Here is a 21,216-nt window from a genome sequence, read left to right on the forward strand (position 1 = left end):
CGCGTGCGTGCACACACACACACACACATCTCTGTAATAGGAAGACAAAACATTTTTTTTAATGTTTATTTTTTCCTAGACTAAATCTTTTACTTTAATTGAGAGTGTGCCATTTTAGAGTAACATTCTTAAGAATTCATAATGTCTCTGGCTTAATTTGCTTCTCCATAAGTTGACACTTTAATGTTTTGAAATGACCTCATAGATATTTTTACCATTAAATTTGAAGGCTATTGGGTTACATATTCTGAATTTATTTTTACACAATATCATCTCAGAAAAGATGTTGCTATAGATATATAGATTTAATATTTCCATTTTCCCATTTGTAGTTTCACTTACACTATATAAAAACAAATTATCATGTAGCACATTTGAACATATTCATCTGAGTGTCTATATATAAATAAATGTTAAAGGTATTAACTCATATAACTTCTTGGCAGACATGCTGAAAGCATGTGATTACTTCAAAATATTTAAGCAAGGAAAATTAAGGGATACCCAGCTAGTTTGCTGGTATACCTGTTTGCTGATTAAAATTTATATTTGTATTTTGAGATCTACATGTTTTTATTTTCTGAATTTTTTTTTCCTTCCAGTTTTATTGGGATATAATTGACTCACAGCACTGGATAAGCTTAAAGTGTACAGAATAATGGTTTGGTTTACATGCATCATGAAATGATTACCCCAATCAGTTTAGTGAACATTGCTCGGCTCTTCCCACCAGTGAGCAGGACTAGCCCCTGAGCCCCCTCAGCCCTGCCCACCAGCAGGCCAGCACCAACACTGAGACATCTTGGACCCCTCAGCCAGTCACCTCAGGATACAGCCCCATTCACTAGCTTTGAGACACCCCAGAACTTGCAGTGAGCTGTGTCAGGAATTAGCCCCACCCATCAGCAGGCTGAAGCTAGATTTGGGAATCCTGGCCCCACAGCTCCACTCCCCAGAACCTATCGGGTAAGAATGATTTTACATTTTATTTTTACTTATTGGGCTGCACCAGGTCCTAGTTGCGGCATGTGGGATCTTTAGTTATAGTATGTGAACTCTTAGCTTGTGGGATGTGGGATCTGGTTCCCTGAGCAGGGGTTGAAACCCAGGCCTCCTGCTTTGGGAGTGTAGGGTCTTAGCCACTGGATCACCAAGGAAGTCCTAGAGAATGTTTTTAAACAGGGAAAGTAATATGATCTTATTTGAATTTTAGAAAAAGTGCCCCAAAGGAAGTAAGGATTTAGGATGGATGGAGAGTATGTATGTAGAGACAAGTTAGAAGTATTTTTAAGGTAACAGATGTCAGACAGGTGCTAGTCTGAGCTGAGCTGAATTAGCAATCCCAGTGGGGTTAAAGAAGAGGGAATAAAATGTAGACTGAGAAGATCTTGGTAAAGATCAGATGTAGGATATGAGAAAACAGGAAGATTTAAGTATTGTTCCTACACTTTGGCTTGTTTGCCTAGATAGATTAGAAGCAAGAGCAGATTTAGATTTAAATTTAGATTTAGAACTGCAAAATTGGAAGTAGGGTATCTAGATGAAGATGTCCAGTAGGTAATTGTATTTATAGACTTTTTTATGTCTTACAATCATTTTTGTATTATGTGGTAGATCTGTATAAACAAATATAGCCATATTTAGTGCTAGTAATTAAAAATTTTTTTTAATTGGAGTATAGTTTCTTTAGAGTGTTGTGTTAGTTTTTGCTGTACAACAAAGTGAATCAGTTCTATGTATACATATATCCCCTCTTATTTGGATATCCTTCCCATTTAGGTTACCACAGAGCACTGAGTAGAGTTCTCTATGCTATACACTAGATTATCATTAGTTTTCTATTTTATACATAGCATCAAGAGTGTATATATGTCAATCCCAATCTCCCAATCCATTCCAGCCTCCCTTCCCTACCTTGGTGTCCATATTGTTATTCTCTACATGTGTGTCTCTATTTCTGCTTTGTAAATAGGTTCATCTGTACTGAATAGATTCTACATATATGCGTTAATATATGGTATTTGTTTTTCTCTTTCTGACTTACTTCATTCTTATGACAGCCTCTAGGTTCATTCACGTCTCTGCAAATAACACAGTTTCATTCCTTTTTATGACTGAGTGAAAAGGTTTGTAATTCATGATACATGGCTAAGATGTGCTCAGTATCTCAGTCGTGTCTGACTCTTAGTGAACCCATGGACTGTAGCCCGCCTGGCTCCTCTGTCCATGGGATTCTCCAGGCAAGAATACTGGAGTGGGTGGCCATGCCCTCCTCCAGAGGATCTTCCTGACCCAGGGATTGAACTGGCGTTTCTGGCATCTCCTGCATTGGCAGGTGGATTCTTTACCACTGAGATATCTGGGATTCCCACATGGCTGAGATAGAAATATAAACTTGTGACTATTAGGGTCTATGTAAAGTTTTAGGAAATCTGAGAATGAAATAACTCTAAGGAAATGAGCTGAGTGAGAAGAGGGAGAATAAAGAATCCCAGACATTTTTTTGGTATTTAAAAAGTTGGATGAGGAAGTGGGAAAAATAAAAAAAAAAGAAATACAAATAAAAGGAGAAGTCTTAGAGGAAGGAGGAGACAGAGGAAAGCATGTTTTAGTAACTAAAGAAAGAAAGCTTTAGCAGAGAGGGAATGATTTAAGTATGGTTCAGTTAGCTCAAGTATGGTGAATAAAAAATGTTCATTTTGTGAACTAGAGGTTATTGAAGACTCTGGTAAGAGTTGCAGTGGAATAGTGGGGACAGAAACTAGATTATAGTGAGTTGAAAGTAAATGTCAGGGAAGGAAATCAAGATGGTAAATATAGATTATTCTTTGGGTTATAAAATAAAAAAGATAGGTGAAGTATGAACTGGAGGAAAACTGAAGTTGGAAAGGAAGGGGTGTGCTAAGTCGAGAAATTTCCTGAAGGGAAAGAATGAGTAAATTATCACTCTTTAGACTCTAGAGTCAGAAATAATTATGTTGAAATATTCCTCTGTCATTTGCTGTTTATATAATACTGAGCAAATTATAAATCAGCAAGTTATCACGATTTCACAGTTTCCTTATTTGTAATATGGGGTTAACAATAATAGACAGGTATAAGTCCTGGTTTTGTGAAACCTTGAAGTTCATACAATTTAGGGGGGGTCTTTTAAAGCAAAGGTATACAAAATAAAACATCAGGTAATGCTTTGAATGACTTGTGCCATTGAATGCTTTGAAGATTAAGGTTCATTAGCCTTACAGTAAATATGCCACTGTTCATAAAGGTTAATCTCAGAGGATTAAAGGCTATAATGAAGCAGACCATAGTCTAATGCTTGGTACACAGAAAAGACTCAATAAATGTTGCTTTGACTATTATTTGAAACTGTTTATAGACTGATGGGTAGAACCTCTTGAAAGAGAGAGTGTGAAGATACAGGAGGAAGAGAGAGGCAGGAAGGAAGAAAGAGCGAGGAGTGAGTGAGCAAGAGATCATTGATGAAGTCAGATCCGGGTGGAAATGAAATGTTAGAAAATAGAGACAGGGGAAGAGAATAAAGTTTCAGACAGCATAAGTTCTTAGTTTGATGAAAAGGAGGTTACAGGTATGCACAAATAAAGCTTTTGGGTGTATAGGTATTCTTAATTCAAGAAACATGATTAATTACCTTTGTTTTACCAATAGGTTAGAGGCAAAATCACCTGTTGTACATAGAAGAATCTAGGTTGATGACCTGTTGCTTTTAAGAGCACCTGGATTAGTTTCTTGTTGCTGCCATAATGAATTGCCACAAATGTAGTGGCTTAAGACAACACAAATATATTTTGTGGTCTGCAGGTCAGAAGTCTGAAATGGGTTTGCAGGACTGTGTTCCTTCTGGGGGCTCAGGGGAGAATCTGTTCGTTGTCTTTTCCAGCTTCTAGAGGCCACCTGCATCCCTTGGTTTGTGGCCACATCACTCTGATCTCTGCTTCCATCATCATATCACCTTGTCTGATTCTGACCCTACAGCATACTCTTATGATTACACTGTGGGCCTCCTCTTAATCCAGGATAATTTCCCCATTTTAAGGGTCCTTAACTTAATCTCACCTGAAAAATCCCTTTGCCATTCACAGATTCCAGAGATGAGGACATGGACATCTTTGTGAGGGGGAGAGGGGGCTATTATCCAACCTACCACATCATCTCACCATTTCCTGGTGGCTCAGATGGTAAAGAATCTGCCTGCAATGCAGGAGACCCGGGTTCAACCCGTGGGTTTGCAAGATCCCCTGAAGAAGGGAATGGCAACCCACTCCAGTATTCTTGCCTGGGAAATCACATGGACAGAGGAGCCTGGCTATCTACAGTCCATGGGGTCTCAAAGAGTTGGACATGACTGAAGCGACTACCACACACACAGGCTAGAACTGCATTTTCAGAACAAACAAGCACCACAAGTATAAACTTTTGGAAGATAACAATTAATGCATAAGGCTCCCCAAGGAAGGAAGTAGTTCCAGACAACTCTAGAAAAGAGCCAAATTCAAACAGTAATGAATTGCATCTCTGATTTATCTAAGTTAATAGGTAAAGAGGCAGAAATACGGGTGCAGATACTGGTGGGTCCATAGAAAGTTGGAATTTATTCTTGATTCTTCTCCCTGCCCTCACACATCTGCCTAGTCACTAGTTCCTGCTAAATTCCACATCTGAATATCTTTCACATCTACCCAGCTCTCTCTGACCTCATTCCCTGGATTATTGGAACTGCATTCAGATAGATTTTTCTGCCTCCATTCTTGTACCAGTTTTAGTCCTTTTTCCACAATCATTTGACATGATCTTTTAAAGATGTGATATGAATCTGAGCCTGTTACTCTCCTGCTTTGAATCTCTTTAATGACTTGCCATTGGCCTTAGGATAAAGTTCTTCCCTGCTTATCAGAGCTAATAGGAATCTTCAAAAGTAGGGTCTGGACCCTCTCTCCAAACTATACTCTTGCAGGACTTTCCTAACAGTCCAGTGGTTAACACTCTGTCCTTCCAGTGCAGGGGGTGTGAGTTTGATTCCTGGTTGTGGAACTAAGATCCCAATGTCACAGGGTGTGACTCCCCTTACAAAAAAAAGCAAAACCAGAAACAACTTTACTCTTGCCACTCAACCCCTCATATACTACATACCAAGTCTGCACGAGACAGTTCCTTCTGGCTGGAACGTTCTGATTTTAGTTCCTTTTCCTCTCCTTCCCCAGTGCTCCCCGTCTCTTCTGCCTGGCTAACTCCAAGACAACCTTCTGGTTTTAACGTAACCATCTCTTCTGGGAGCCTACTTCTCCTTCCTGAAAGGCTTTTATGTTCTTTGATTCCATTTTAGATTAGATTAAGTGAGATTTTCTTGCCATTTCCTCTTCCATGCACCCCATGTTTCCCTAGTTTTAACATTCATCATATTTGTAACTGCTTATTAATTTTCTCTACTTCCAAAATAGATTGAACATTACGGAGGGGTTTGACTGTCTATTCTCTAGCTGTTATACCTACATACCTAATGCAAGATTTGTTGCTTATATTTATTTGTTTTATATATTGCTAAATAAATATTTGCTGGATATGAACTGTAAATTATACTTAGTCATCCAATTATTTACCTATCAATATAGGGCCTAATGGGCTTCCCATCTGGCACTAGTTTGTAAAGAATCCTCTTGGCAATGCAGGATATGTAAGAGACTTGGGGTTTGATCCCTGGGTCGGGAAGATCCCCTGGAGGAGAGCATGGCAACCCACTGTAGTATTCTTGCCCAGAGAATCCCATGGACAGAGGAGCCTGGCGGGTACAGTCCATGGGGTTGCAAAGAGTTGGACATGACTGAAGCGACTTAGCACACATGCATGCATAAGGCCTAATATGTGCTAGGCACTGCCTTGAGGACGGGGCTACAAAAGTAAAACTGACGTGGAACTTGATGTCAGTATTCATCATAGTTCAACTTGTATTTTGGGTAGTTATTTAAGTGCCTCTATGTCTGCCACTGTGACCACTTATCTCACGTGCTCCAAAATATTATTATTATTATTATACTTCCAGGCCTAGGGTGGCTGAAGACAAAATTTGGCTAATATCTGCCCACTAAGTCGTTCAGTGCATCCAGGCTGTGATTGATGTAAGCTGTACTGCTGCTTGGGCAATACTGTCAAACTTTATTGTCTTGGAATTATCAACGATGCCAAGCCCAGGGGGACCATCACAAATCTGCGGAAGTGCTCTCAGGACTCATACCTGAGATGGAGGGCCTCCTGGAGGCATGCACACTGGCATCACACTAGGGGCCTCCCTTGCCTGGTCTGAATCCTGTTCCTGGGGGTCAAGATCTCTTGAGTACCACTCTGACCTTGTTGGCTACAAGGTGATTCTGGTTATTTCTATGTTTTGTTCTGTGTGTGAGTGTGTGCTCAGTCATGTCTGACTTTTTGCAACGCCATGGCCTGCCAGGCTCCTCTGTCTGTGGAGTTTTTCAGACAAGAATACTGGAGTGGGTTGCCATTTCCTTCTCCAGGGAATCTTCCTGACCCAAGGATCAAACCCAAGTCTCCTGTATCTCCTGCATTGGCAGGTGGGTTCTTTAACCCTAGGGCCACCTGGGAAGCCTTTGTTATAGAAACTTGATGAATTCAGATTCTACATGTAGGGTGGTCTAAGGATCCATTTTAATACGTGTTTATAGAGGTTAGTCTCCTGATAGGGCTTCCCTGGTAGCTCAACTGGTAAAGAATCTGGCTGCAATGCAGGAGACCCAGATAAGTTGAGACTGATAGATTCCCAGCCTTCTCTAGACCTTTTCCCCACTAATCCTCTCATGCCTTCTTTAACAAATTAAATATTGGGAAATAGGGTTTTTATGAGTTTTTCCTGGGGGGGGGTAATTAAAGGCAAGCCTCAGAGCATCACAAACTGAGATTAAGATCATAAGGTTATATCTAAGATTTTTTTTCCTGCTCTCCCCACAGTAAGGGCCATATCACCCCATAGAACACAGAGTCCAAATGACCCTTTTATGGGTATATCCCTATAGGGGTCTTCTTTTGCTTAGACAATATGTATTTATTATTTCAACTCCAGATTTGTAATATGGACCAGTTTTAGAGCACCAAGAGGCCTCTTCATCAACATAACTGTCACTTCAATAATGTCTAGCCTACAGAAAGACAAAATATCACATGTGAAATCTAAAAAAATAGCACAAATGAATTTATTTACAAAAGAGAAGCAGATTCACAGACAAACTTATGATTACTAAAATGGAAATATGTTGGTTGCTCAGTCATGTCAGACTCTTGCGACCCCATGGACTGTAGCCTGCCAGGCTCCTCTGTCCATGGAATTCTCCAGGCAAAAATCCTGGAGTGGGTTGCCATGCCCTTCTCCAGGGGATCTTCCTGACCCAGGGATCGAATCTGGGTCTCCTGCATTGCAGACAGATTCTTTATCGTCTGAGCCACTAGCAGAATGGGGGAGGGATACATTTGGAGTATGAGATGCACACTACCATATATAAAATAAACAGTAAGTATTCACTGCTTAACACAGAAAACTATATTCAATTTTTTGTAGTAAACTATATAAAAAAATAATGTCCAGCCAAGGACTGTCTAAATGTCCTCAGCACTGTTGATGTGTGCTGAACTAGTGAACTAATGTCCAGCAAATGTATGCTGATAAGCACTTTCTTTCTCTAGTTTACAGAGCTATCCATCCATTTATTCATTTACCCCTTCAATATTCGAGTGTTTCTTATGTGTTAGGCACTCAGTATGCAACAGTGAGGTAAAAGTCTGCACCTTCTCAGAGTTTACAATCTAGTTTGACTTGTTCCTTCCTTTTTCTTATCTCCTAGATACTGATACCAAAGGTAACTGGTGCTGTGGTCACCATCTGAGGCTGCAAAAATTCTTTTGGAAAGGCCTAGTCTAGACATTTTCCTGATCACTTTCAGATGATTTAGCCACAGAAGAAGTCCATAAATTTATGGAAGAAATATGCCAGGGTGGGAAGAACAGGTATTGGCTTTAGAAGCCAGGTGGTGATGGTCTTTATCCTGATGTTCTCAATCATCGTTAGAGTGTGTATTATACTTCTAAAAACATCTCTGTCTAAGATTTCAAGAGAAAAAGATTTAGGAAATAATTTCCCTACAGTTCAGTGTTAATGACCACTGGATGTGTTTCAAAGAACACTGTCTCCAGACAGAAGAATTATTTCTAGTTTCCTATTTAAGGATAGGAAACTATGTCTTTCGTTAGGTCCCTTGTCCCTTTGAATTTTTTCACCTCTAACACAAAGTTTACACCAAAGGTCTCATGGGCTTTAAAGGAGAAATCAACTTCCATACCGGGAACTGTTAGCCTTCCGTATTCAACTAACTGTAGAAACTATCTGTGTGTTTTGAAGTTTCACCTGAGGATATAAAGATATTAAAACACCATGAACCCAGCTTTAAAAACTTTGAATAATGTTGTTTATCTACAACTGAGATTAGGCCAGCAATCCTAAGAGAGGGAAGGACATTTCATAAAACTCAAAGGGTGCCTGAAGGGTTCAAGCAAACTTTGGTTTAATTCTTTCTTTGGAGGTTCAGTATCAGTTCAGTCGCTGAGTCATGTCTGACTCTTTGCGATCCCATGAACTGCAGCATGCCAGGCCTTCCTGTCCATCACCAACTCCTGGAGTCCACCCAAACCCATGTCCATTGAGTTGGTGATGCCATCCAACCATCTTATCCTCTGTCATCCCCTTCTCCTCCTGCCCTCTATCTTTCCCAGCATCAGGGTCTTTTCAAATGAGTCAGCTCTTTGCATCAGGTGGCCAAAGTACTGGAGTTTCTGCTTCAACATCAGTCCTTCCAATGAACACCCAGGACTGATCTCCTTCAGGATGGACTGGTTGGATTTCCTTGCAGTCCAAGGGACTCTCAAGAGTCCTCTCCAACACCACAGTTCAAAAGCATCAATTCTTTGGGGCTCAGCTTTCTTTATAGTCCACTCTCACACCCATGCATGACTACTGGAAAAACCACAGCCTTGACTAGATGGACCTTTATTGACAAAGTAATGTCTCTGCTTTTCAATATGCTGTCTAGGTTGGTCATAACTTTCCTTCCAAGGAGTGTCTTTTCATTTCATGGCTGCAGTCACCATCTGCAGTGATTTTGGAGCCCAGAAAAATAAAGTCAGCCACTGTTTTCCCATTTATTTGCCATGAAATGATGGGACCGGATGCCATGATCTTAGTTTTCTGAATGTTGAGCTTTAAGCCAACTTTTTCACTCTCCTCTTTCACTTTCATCAAGAGGCTCTTTAGTTCTCCACTTTCTGCCATAAGGGTGGTGTCACCTACATATCTGAGGTTATTAATATTTCTCCCGGTAATCTTGATTCCAGCTGTGCTTCTTCCAGCCCAGTGTTTCTCATGATGTACTCTGCATATAAGTTAAATAAGCAGGGTGACAATATACAGCCTTGACGTACTCCTTTAGTTGGTCGTTAACTAATTGAAAAAGTGAAAGTGTCAGTCGCTCAGTCGTGTCCGACTCTCTGGGACTCCATGGACCGTACCCTACCAGGCTCCTCAGTCCATGGAATTCTCCAGGCAAGAATACTGGAGTGGTTGCCATTTCCTTCTCCAGGGAATCTTACCATGTGGATTCAACTCAGGTGTACCTGCATGCCCAACCCCCCCCCCCCCCCCCGCCGCGGCCCTCGCCTTTTTTAATCAGGTCAGTACGACTCAACCCTTTCCAATTGGCACCCAGCTTTCTCCTGCCAGGTCTACAGAGAGTTCCACCAGTTTGAGGGCCGGAGGCAGCGCCTCCTCCAACCTCTTAAGGGGTGCCCGCCCAGGCCAGCCGCACCTGGACGCATCGCGGGTGGAACTGGGACACTCTGGAGGCGTGACGTAGCGGCCATTTAGGGCTGCGGATTGGTGGGCGGGGGAAGGAGGGGCGGGCCACGTCGCCGGAACTGACGCATTCCGGAACCCGCTCTCTGCAGAGCAACCTGGGCTGCGCGTTACGAAGTTGATGCCCCCGTGGTTTTGCACATCTCTGTGCAGTTGACAGCGGATTCACTCCTCACGATTCCCCCATCACCTCCCGCCACGTGAGTGGCATTGCCTTGTAGTAGTGTCCGTGAGCGTCGCTAAAGAAGTCCCGGGACGGGTTCGGTGGAGGTGAAGCCGCTCCAAGCTGGTCCAGCTCCAGAAGGCGTGGAAGTTCCTCCGCGTTTATTTTAACTGGGCGTGAGCCTCTCTCTTTTCTTTGGCATCGGATGGTCCTGGCACGTCGTGGGTGGTGTTCATTGCCCAGACGTTTATTGCAATTTGGACAGAGAAAAACCACCGTTTTCTGTCATTTATCCTAGAGTAGGAGAATTCAAGCAGTAGGAAAATGTCTGTTTTCCCTAAAATATCTTTGAGACTTGAAGTTGAAAACTATCTTAAAGCGGGCTTTATGAATAAGGAGGTAGGTCAGATAAATATATTAAATGCTGTTTGCAGACATTCAAATATTTACACACTAGAGGGATAGGAAAAAAACCCTAAAAGGCAATTAAATGTTTACAGCTGTTGTTTCTTATTACTAGCCTTTCCCAATGCATTAATATAGTATGCTGATGTCTTTCTGCAGGTATGTAATGAATCCTTCCTGAGCTAAGAGATGTATGGAGTGTATTTTTCTTTTTTTTTAACATTTCAGAATGGGAAAGGAAGGAGGAGGAAAAAAGCTGCTGTGTGCTTGGAGACAGGTGTCGGGGACTGAAGGGGTTACAGGGGTGAGCAAGCAAAGATCTGTGTCCTCTGAGAATGATACGTCCTGTAGGGAAGAAACACCTGTGTTCTTACAGCACCTGCTCCGTACTCAGGTGGAAGGTATACTGTTATTCAGCGAGTGCTTGTTAAATGCCACTGATTGTGCTAGGTGGTTTGCAGACCTTTCTTGTGTGTGTGCTCAGTCGTGTCCAACTCTTTGGGACCTCATTGACTGCAGCCTACCGGTCTCCTCTGTCCAGGCAAAAATACTGAAATGGATTGCCGTTTCCTACTCCAGAGGATCTTCCCAACCCAGGGGTTGAACCCACATCTTCTGCAGCTCTTTGCGTTGGCAGGTGGATTCTTTACCGCTGAGCCACCTGGGAAACTCCACATCCTAATCTTAGCAATCTTTTTTTGGTATATATTTCATCCCCATTTTTACAGGTGAGAGAGCTGAGGATCCAAAGAGTTATGTTCCTGAATCAAATCTACATTGCTGTCATGGTCCTAATGTTGAAATCTGAAGGGAAAGAGCTTAGGTGTTAGTACAGTGGGAAAAGGAATCGATTTGGAACCCCAAGTCCCGTGGTTTGCATCTCAGTGCTTTTTTACATCTCTGAAACTTGCTTTCCTCGTTTGTGAAGTTGGAGGACATTTAACAGCACTAAATTTTCAGGGTTAAGGTATTAGTCATAAGGGTGAGCACCTGGCACTGTAGGTCCTCAACAAGTGTTCCTTCTGCGTGCTGCTGGCAGCTTTGAGCACAGAAGTCCTCAGTGAATGTTGATTGATTGCCAGGCTCGTGCTCTCTGCCTTACCATCCTGCTTGTAGGCAACTTTGTATTTTCCAAATCTTTGGTATTGTATTCAAAGTAAAGCTGCACAGATGTTAATCATTTTCAAAGATGTTGGTGAAGCCATGACTTCTAGGTTAGATTTCTATGTTTTTATTCCCAAAGATTATGTTAAAGAGCATCACAGTATGGAAAGATAAAATAGTCTCCTTTTTCCCTAAATATTTTATTTATTTGGCTGCTTTGGGTCTTAGCTGCAGCATTTGGGTCTTTAGTTGGCAGCATGTGGAATCTAGTTTCCAGACTAGGTATTGAACCCAGGCCCCGTGCATTGGGAGCTCAAACTCTTACCTACTGGACCACCAGGGAAGTCCCTGAGGAAATATCTTCTTCATTCCAAAGAACTTTAGGGAGGGTGTTCAGAGAAAAAGAGGCAGTTTTCTTCCCCCAGAATTTTTGAAATGATTAACATTGTTTTATAAAAGAAAATTCAAATGTCTTTGACACACCAGTTCTTTTTCAAATATACTAACAGGATTTTACAAAAAGAAAAACTATCCCTATGTAATAAGTATCGAAAGTAGTGAAATATTTGGTTAAAAAAAACATAAACACTGAGAAAGTGCTAATATTTTTAGGCTAGTGGATTATTAGGCTGGCAAGTGGTTTATGAAGATTCTGTGAGGCAGGGGATAGTCAAAGATGACAAAAAATGGTGAAATACATGTCTTGAAGGCTTCAGTTAATTACAAGGAAACTTGGTCATTTGAGTCTTCATAACTCTTATTTCTGACAGGTATCTTGCTGGGTTTTTTTAGACAGTATCTGCTTGTTACTTTTAATAATAACGTGCATGTTTGCTCAGTCATGTCTTGATTTTTTGTGACTCCATGAACTGTAGCCCACCAGGCTCCTCTGTCCATGGGATTCTCCAGGCAAGAATACTGGAGTGGGTTACCATTTCCTTCTGCAGGGGATCTTCCCAACTCAGGGATCAAACCTGCATCTCCTGTGTCTATTGCATTGGGAGGCGGATTCTTTACCACTGCGCCACCTGGGAAGCCTAACATGTAGTATTACCATATAAAAAAAACTGATGTTGTGGGAGATTGTTGGGTGACAGTTTCAGGTGTTACATTTTCTTAAAATTCTGTTTACTGTTTTAAAAGGTTGCTAGCCAATTCGCTCTAGGATATGAGGTTAGCAGGGAACTAATTCTACAGAAGTGATGTAACAGTTAATATTTTTATAAATAAGTAGAATGAAATCCTGAATTTGTGTGAATAAATGTAGCAGATATGTTCAAAATGTTAATAATGCTTTGCGGTTGAGGTAGTGATTTTCTAATCCCTTTTCATCAGGTGTTTCAGTAGGCGTTTATTAGCATAACCCTGTGAAAAATCACCATAACCTTAGTGTTACCAACATGTAAACAGGAAATGAAATGGAGCGTGATTGTGGAATGATGTTTCATCAGTTGGAACAAATGTATATGCATATATCTTAATATTTTTAATGTGTATTATGAAATTGAAACAGTAACTTGTTCTTTTCTTCTTTTCAGATTCTGTCTGCTTTAGGTAAACAAGAAGCAGAAAGGAGGTTTGAAACACTGTTACATAACTTGTCTCACCCTCCGTCATTCACCACGGTCAGAGTAAATACGCATCTAGCCTCAGTGCAACATGTGAAAAATCTGTTATTTGATGAGCTTCAGAAGGTTGGTGCAAATTTTTGTCATTATGTACAGAAGGAGATTTCTCCAACTTATGCCACGTTGCTCCTAACATCATGTGAACGATACACTATAACAAGTTTACAAATAAGGAAATTGAGGATCACGAATGTTGTTCGAGGTTATATGGTGCGTGCTAATGCTAGAACTTGAACATAATACTTCTGATTCTGAGTTTATTTAGTAACTGGATATGTTACTCGACCCCTCTGGGCCTCTCTTGTTTCGTCATCTTCATCCTTAAAATGCTAAGAGGTCTGTTCTAACTCAAAAAGTCTGTGTTGTTGTTGTAAGCAGTTTATAACGATCACGAGGGCAGATCATATAGCTGAAGTGAGCCCAGAGGTCAGGCGGTGCCTACTGATTGCCTGTAGAATTGTATTTTTAATTTAATATAATAACAATGTAATTTATTGGGGTACAGTTGCTTTACAGTGTTGTGTTTGTTTCTTCATTCATTCAGCGAAATGAATCGGCCATGCATATACATATATCCCCTCTTCCTTGGGTTTCCTTCCCGTTTAGGTCATCAAAGAGCATTGGGTAGAGTTCCCTGTGCTGTACAGTAGGTTCTCATCAGTTATCTATTTTATACATCATATCAGTAATGTGTGTATGTCTATCCCAGTCTCCCAATTCCTCCCACTTTCCCCCTTGGTGTCCATACGTGTGTTCTCTACGTCTGTGTCTGTTTCTGGTTTGCAAATAGTTTCATCTGTACCATTTTTCTGGATTCCACATTTATGTGGAATTACATGGTATTTTCCTGCTTCTGACTTATTTCACTCTGTATGATAGTCTCTAGGTCCATCCACATCTCTGCAAATGATAGTTTCTTTGCTAATTAAATATAATTTAATAAAAGGAAATTAAATAGCATAAAGAATGTATTTAAAAATAAGATAATGCAGATTTTTTTGGTTCAACTAATAGTTTTCATATAATACTCATTTTCTCTAACTGACAATGGATTGTAAAATGCATAAGAGGTCTGTTCTAACCCAAATTGTTAAAGTTTCAAATAGAAAGATAATATTTGAATTTTCTTGTTTATATTGTCTTAATTGCTTTCAAAATCTGTACATTTTGTAAGTGGAATAAGTCAGAGAAAGACAAATACTACATGATATCACTTATATGTGGAGTCCAAAAAAATACAACAAATTAGAGAATATAACAGAAAAGAAACAGAGTCACAGATAGAACAACTAGTGGTCACCAGCGGAGGCAGGCTCTGTAGGGGTGGGGGAGGTAAGTTAGGTGTAAGATATGCTCAAAGATGTACCTATAACACAGAGTATAATTAATATTTTACAGTAAGTGTAAGGGAAAAATAACCTTTGAAAATTATTTAAAAAAATACCAGAAAGAAAACCCCAGAGCTGTGCATTGTGTGTTTCATACACTGTGCACTGAGATTTGCCCCCCAGGAAATGTAAGATGGAGCAAAACAAGGTGCCTGACGTGGGGTAGTTTTAGTTATTCCATTTTGCAGTTATTATTACATCTCTTCTAACAAATAACCACAGATGGGTGTCAGCAGGCCTATTTCTACCTAAGTACCTAAATGAAAAGGAAAGAGATAAGCATAGTTAAAAGCCTCCCGTTTGTATATCATAGTAGGCTGTTTTGTAAGTTTCCTCTGGATAGAACGTTGTGAAATTTTCAGAGCATCTTCACTGGTATTGATTCTTTTTATTTTATTGAAGTGTGGTTGATTTACAGTGTTGTCTGTGCTGTGCAGCAGAGTGACTCAGTTATATATATACACGCACACACGCATAATCTTTTTCACTTGCTTTTGTTATCACAGGATGTTGAATATAGTTCCCTGTGCTATACATTAGGACCTTGTTGTTCGAGTCATTTGTTTTTTGTCTTTAATATCACCACATCAGTGAAATGTTTATCATACTGTCTTTAAGAACAGTTCTATAAACTTCAAGTAGTGAGGAGAGGACCATGATGTAAGAAGAATCAGCTATACTTTCTGTCTGTATGAAACCAGAACTTAGTATAATAATTATGTCAAACTTGGAGAAAGGTTATTCTGAATTTTAATGAGTGGTAATTTTATTGACCATATGAGGCATACAGTGTGAACAGTTCCTCTAAGCAGCTAAGATTATTACTTTTATATAGCCATGTGTATAGATTTCCAGCTTGAATAAAGGAAGTTGTTCTATGCAAAACTCAGGCAGATCCAGGTGGTTTTCTTTTCTCGAAAATTATTCCTAGAGCTTAGATAACCTAGGATCCCAGTCTGATAGAAAGAAAGCTCAGGTGTTGTGTCTAAGACAAGGCAGATGAAATCATTCTGGGCTTTGAGTCCCTTTCTGTAAAGGTTGAGATGAGACTGAGAAAGTGGGGCTGTGGGCAGTAAGGACGGACCTGGTGGTTGAGTCTTGCCTCTTGCTACCAGGAAAGGGGACTCAAAGGTTTTAGATCGCAGATGTTCGTTTTCCATGTCCCAAAGCTCACATGTATCCCGAAGGCATATCCTGAATGGTATATAAGCGGGTGCTTTGTCTCCAGATTTCTCTGGGTCACATATTGAAATTTCATCTTTTAAAATTTCATTTGACTAGCGAGGATGTGGAGAGGCTGGAACCTGTCTCCACTGGTGGGAAAGTCAAGTGGTCTGGCATCTTTGGAAAAGTCTGTGGTCTCTTAAAAAGCTAAACATAAACTTACTGTACAACCCAGCAATTCCACTCCTATATCTATCCAAGAGAAGTGGAAACATATGTCCATGCAGAGACTTGGACATGAATATTATTAGCAGCATTGTTTGTAATAACCAAAAGGGGGAGACTGTCCAAATGTTCATTGACTGGTGAATAGAAAAACAAAACGTGGTTAAATTCACAGCATGGAACGGAACTCAGCAATGAAAGTGATGAACTAATACATGCTACCACGTGGGTGAATCTCAGAAATACCATAGTGAGTGCAAGAAGCCAGGCACAAGACCCCCTGTAGTATGTGATCCTATTTGTTTGAAATGTCTAGAAAAGGCAGCTTCTAGAGAAAGAAGTAGGTTAGTGGTTGCCTGGGGTTGTGGCTTGAACAGGGATTGACTGCAGATGGGCGTGAAGAATCTGTGTGTTGTGATGGATAGGACCTAAAACTGAATTCTAGTGATGGTTGCACAATTCCGTAAATTTGCTAAAAAAAAAAAAAAAATCGTTGAATTGTGCATTTCATATGGATATATTTTATGGTATGTAAAGTAAACCTCAATAAGGCTGTTTTAAAAAGGGCACAGGGTAGAAACAAACAGAAAAAGAGGCCTGTGGTATGTTTGGTTAAAAAAGTGTGTGATATTTTTATGAAAGTTAGGCACACGTGGTTTTATGAAAGTTTTACTTCTGTATTGTTTTAATATCTGATAGAAAAGGAGAGAAGGAAAATCTTGGCCTGAGCAGGGTTGATATCTGTGTAGAATATCTCTGTAGTGTGGAGAGAGAGTAGTGCTTCCGAAGCAAAACAAAAACAAATGACAAAATTCATTATCTTCTCCTTGCAGGGATCATAGTCTAGACACTGTAAGGCAGCGGTCCCCAACCTTTTTGGCACCAGGGTCTGGTTTTTCCAGTCTCCCAGTTGAAGACAGTTTTTCCGTGGACCAAGGGAGGGGGATGGTTTTGGAATGATTCAAGTGCATTGCATTTATTATGCACTTTATTTCTATTATTATTTCATCAGCTCCACCTCAGATCATCCCGGAGGTTGGGCACTCCTGCTAGGGTGTCAGACAATAAGAGAACATGAGGAAGAGAGGGGAAAAAACAGAGAGGTTTGTTTGAATGAGTTCATCCTCAAGATGTCTTACTATGCTGTTGGGTATGGTTAGTTCAAAATTCCCTTTGCTCAGAGGAAGCAGAACTCAGAAGAGCTGTTGACTTGGTAGAAACATAGTTTGATTTCCAAAATCTGAAGAATTTTTGTTCTCTTTCCTTTCCAACTTAGAAATAGTTTGATTTTGGGTTTTCGATAGCTAGTGTATTGATACTACAGTGCAGGACAAGTATCTATTATTGTTACTGCTTTGGTGCAGTATGTGAAGATGTGTGAGTCTAATCAGTGGCATACACAGCAGAGACTTGTTTTCCAGTATTTGTGTGTGGCCCTCTGATAGACACAGAGTCCTTGCTCTCCATTCCCCTCTTTTATGGGGAGTGCCCAGTTGTCTTCTGTCTGTAGCCATGGTGTGCTGGTACATACCAAACAACCCCCTTTCTAGGAAAAATAATGCTGGTTTGTAGTGTTTGCTGTTTTTTTGTGGTGTAAATGCTCCCACTCTGGTCAGTTTCAGGCTGCCAGCATGACTGTTGACTTGGCAAGAGATGCACACAGTTGGCTCCCATGAGACTGCTGCTGCTGCTAAGTTGCTTCAGTCATGTCTGACTCTGTGTGACCCTGTAGACGGCAGCCCACCAGGCTCCTCTGTCCCTGGGATTCTCCAGGCAAGAATAATGGAGTGGCTTGCTGTTTTCTTCTCCCATGCATGCATGCTAAGTCACTTTAGTCGTGTCCGACTCTGTGCGACTCTATGGACAGCAGCCCACCAGGCTCCTCTGTCCACAGGATTCTCTAGGCATCAATACTGGAGTGGGTGGTGATTTCCTTCTCATACCCAGGAGACTGGGAGTTGGCCTTAGCACCTACGCTGCTGGCCCTGCACCTCTTTCTAGTCTGAAGGCCGAGTATGGTGGAGGATACTGAATATATTCAGCCTTTGCCAGGAAGCATCATCAAAACTGATGTGGCCGGACTTCCCTAGTGGTCCAGTGGTTAAGACTCTGCGCTTCCACTACAGGGGGCACGGGTTCAATCCCTGGTAGGGGAACTAAAATCTCACATGCCGCGGTGCAACCAAAAACAGGCAGACAAGCAAACAAAAACATGGCATTCAGTGTTGATAATATATAATACGCAGCATTTAAAAATCTCAGTCTAATGTCCTATTCATGCAACTCTGTACTGGATATGTGTTTTCAAAGTAGGTCACTTAAGGCCAACATGGTTTGTGTTTACAAAGTCAAACTAAACAAAATTGAGCCTTTTACTTGTAAAGAAGTCAAGAAACTCGATAATCAAATTATAGAGAAAATGTTGTTTTGAAGTCTTTGATTTTTTTTTTTGTAGTATCCCATGGAAAAAAATGAAAATAATCCTAAATCAAACTTTATGCTCTGTTAGGTAATGATAATGAAAAGCTCTGTAATTTGAAATTTACCCAGTGTGTTCATTGCTTTGTAATCCTCTGTGTTTATTTTCAACAGCAGTTTAATGGATTAAGTTTTCCTGTTCTTCAGCATCCAGACCTTCAGGATGTCTTACTTATTCCTGTTATTGGACCTAGGTTTGTAACTATTTCATTTTCAAATTGTATTCTTATAAATAAAAATTTGTCACAGGTTCTTTTTTTTGCTGTTCGGTGATGGTACTAAGTTTCTCTGTTAGCAACTTTATTTAGATAGGAATTCACAAACTTGATAAATGTTGACTAGATTGTCTGTCATGGAAAATACTACAAAAGAACCCTGGGAATGGACTCATCTATCTTGAGAGGAATGCATATTAGTTCCATTTAGTGGTGATTGATTTTTTTTCATTCTGTGAGACATTTGTTTACTTGCATATCATAAGAGATTCCATTGCTAAATTAAAAATTTTTGGAGCTACAACAGAAATAGAAAGCAACAGTGTTTCCTATTTTCATAACTGATATATTTGTAAAATTTTATTAATTCACGATGATGTTAAATTACTGTATTCTCTGAGTAGAATGGGCTACCATCGTAGCTCAGCTGGTGAAGAATCCTCCTGCAATGCAGTAGACCCCAGTTCCATCCCTGGGTCGAGAAGATCCCCTGGAGAAGGGATAGGCTACCTACTCCAGTATTCTTGGGCTTCCCTGGTGGCTCAGACAGTGAAGGATTGGCCTGCAATGCGGGAGACTTGGGTTTGATCCCTGGGTTGGGAAGATCCCCTGGAGAAGGGAATGGCAACCCATTCCAGTATTCTTGCCTGGAGAATCTCCATGGACATAGGAGCCTGGTGGGCTAAAGTCCATGGGGTCGCAAAGAGTTGGACACGACTGAGCAACTAAGCACAGCTAAATAGAAGAGATACTGTGTTTGGAAGGCAAGTGTTTAAAAAAGGAAAAAAAAATAATAAGCTTTTATATTATAATGGGAAGTCTGTTTCCAAAGAGCATTTTAAAATCCCTAGTTGTGATAAAAAAATTTTAATACCCCTAAGAGTAGTAATAAACACAAAAATGTTCATTTTGTTAAAGCTTTAAAGTATTGGTAATTTAGTGGTCAACAGTAGAGCAGTGGTTTTTGGTTTATCCATTCAGTGGAATATTATACAGCCTTAAATGTGGGAGAATTATATGTACAAATAAATGATATTTACAATTAAATACCCAAAGCATATGCTCTGTGTAGGATAATCACATTTCTTTTGCAATTAAATATTACAGATTTATGTATATTTACTTACACACAGAAAAAAGCCTGGAGGGTATAATATACCCAACTGTTAACAAGGATTAATTCTGAGTGCTTAACTCTGAGGAGGTTGGGAGAAACTAGGTAAGAGGAGACTCTAATTGTAACATTTCTGGTTTATTTTATTTTATTTTTCTGTAAACACGTATTACTTTTGCAGTTAAAAATTGAGTCTGTAAACTCCTTATTGTGTATTTTTGTTAAGAGGAACATTGCATTAGTGAATGGAGGAGTCTTACTTAAGTGTGCTGAGTTTTGCTAAATTCATACAACTATATAGTCAGGACTCACTCCCATCAAAATATACACCATTTCCATCACCAGAAAATTCTCTGCATTTTGCCCCTCATACTAGGAAACCACTGTTCTGATTTCTCTCATTCCTATTTAGTTTTAAACCAACTAGTTACTATAGTTGATCAGTCACAGGTCTTCTGAGATCTGCGATTCATTTTGGAATACACTGGACGTCATTCCACGATGCCCATAGTTTTCTATAATCTATGTAACTGTATTTCATTCTTACTGGCTTCATAATAATCCTTTCATCCTATTCTTTGTAGTGAGTAAGCTACTCATTAAAACATTAGTGAACTGTGTAACACAGACGGTGAGTTACAGGAAAGCACTGAGAAATCTTTTAGGATTGTGGATTCATATACCTACCTTTGATTTCTGAAAGGAGCATGTCAGCTGTTTTTGTCTTTTAAACTCATCACCAGTTCTTTAGGTATCTTTTGACTTTCCACTATGAAAAATGAAGAAATTCTTATAGCTGCCCTAAAACTTCCACCAACCAGTTTTTATTTAATTTTTTTTTAACATTATAAAGCTTTATAACATTTTTTATTCAATTCAGGTGAATGCAGTGTTTGACTTGCAATAACAGTAGTTTATTTCTGAGTTCTTTATCTTGACTGATTGGATATTGTCATTTAGCATAGGGGTCCCCAACCTTCTGGATCTAATGCCTGCTGATCTGAGGTGGAACTGATGTAATAATAATAGAAATAAAGTGCACAATAAAAGTAATGCATTTGAATCATCCCCAAACCATCCAAACCGCCCCCCCCGCCCCCCGGCCATGGAAGAGTTATCTCCATGAAGCCAGTCCCTGGTGCTAAGAAGGTTGGGGACCCCTGATTTAGCAGGTCTGCAGCACCTGCTTCTTTTCTCCCAGGTATGTTTCTTGTATCCTCTACATTCTCACTTGAGAATTGCTTGTTGCCTTTATATTTATTTTAAATATTTATTTATTTATGGCTGCGTTGGGTCTTGGTTGTGTCACGCAGGCTTCTCTCTGGTTGTAGCACCTGCGTTTCAGAGTGCGTGGGTTCAGTATTTGTGATTCACAGGTCTAGTTGTCCCACATCATGTGGAATCTTA

The 21,216-nt window shown here is 40.1% G+C and overlaps 1 protein-coding gene across 3 annotated transcripts in view; it reads left to right on the forward strand.

Moving 5' to 3' along the window:
• The first annotated feature begins 10,006 nt into the window (after nt 1–10,006).
• The window catches only part of NSUN6 (NOP2/Sun RNA methyltransferase 6), an 82,797-nt gene continuing 71,587 nt past the window's right edge, over nt 10,007–21,216 (forward strand). For 2 of the 3 annotated variants that reach the window (XM_070381892.1, XM_005891928.3), the window contains exons 1-3: nt 10,007–10,487; nt 13,136–13,291; nt 18,595–18,674. In XM_070381892.1, coding sequence (XP_070237993.1) covers nt 10,413–10,487; nt 13,136–13,291; nt 18,595–18,674 — 311 coding nt within the window. In that variant the 5' untranslated portion in view covers nt 10,007–10,412. The remainder of the gene's footprint in view (nt 10,488–13,135; nt 13,292–18,594; nt 18,675–21,216) is intronic. The other variant, XM_070381893.1, reaches the window with a different exon arrangement.

Source organism: Bos mutus, chromosome 13 (genome assembly GCF_027580195.1).
Source record: "Bos mutus isolate GX-2022 chromosome 13, NWIPB_WYAK_1.1, whole genome shotgun sequence".
Classification (NCBI taxonomy): domain Eukaryota; kingdom Metazoa; phylum Chordata; class Mammalia; order Artiodactyla; family Bovidae; genus Bos; species Bos mutus.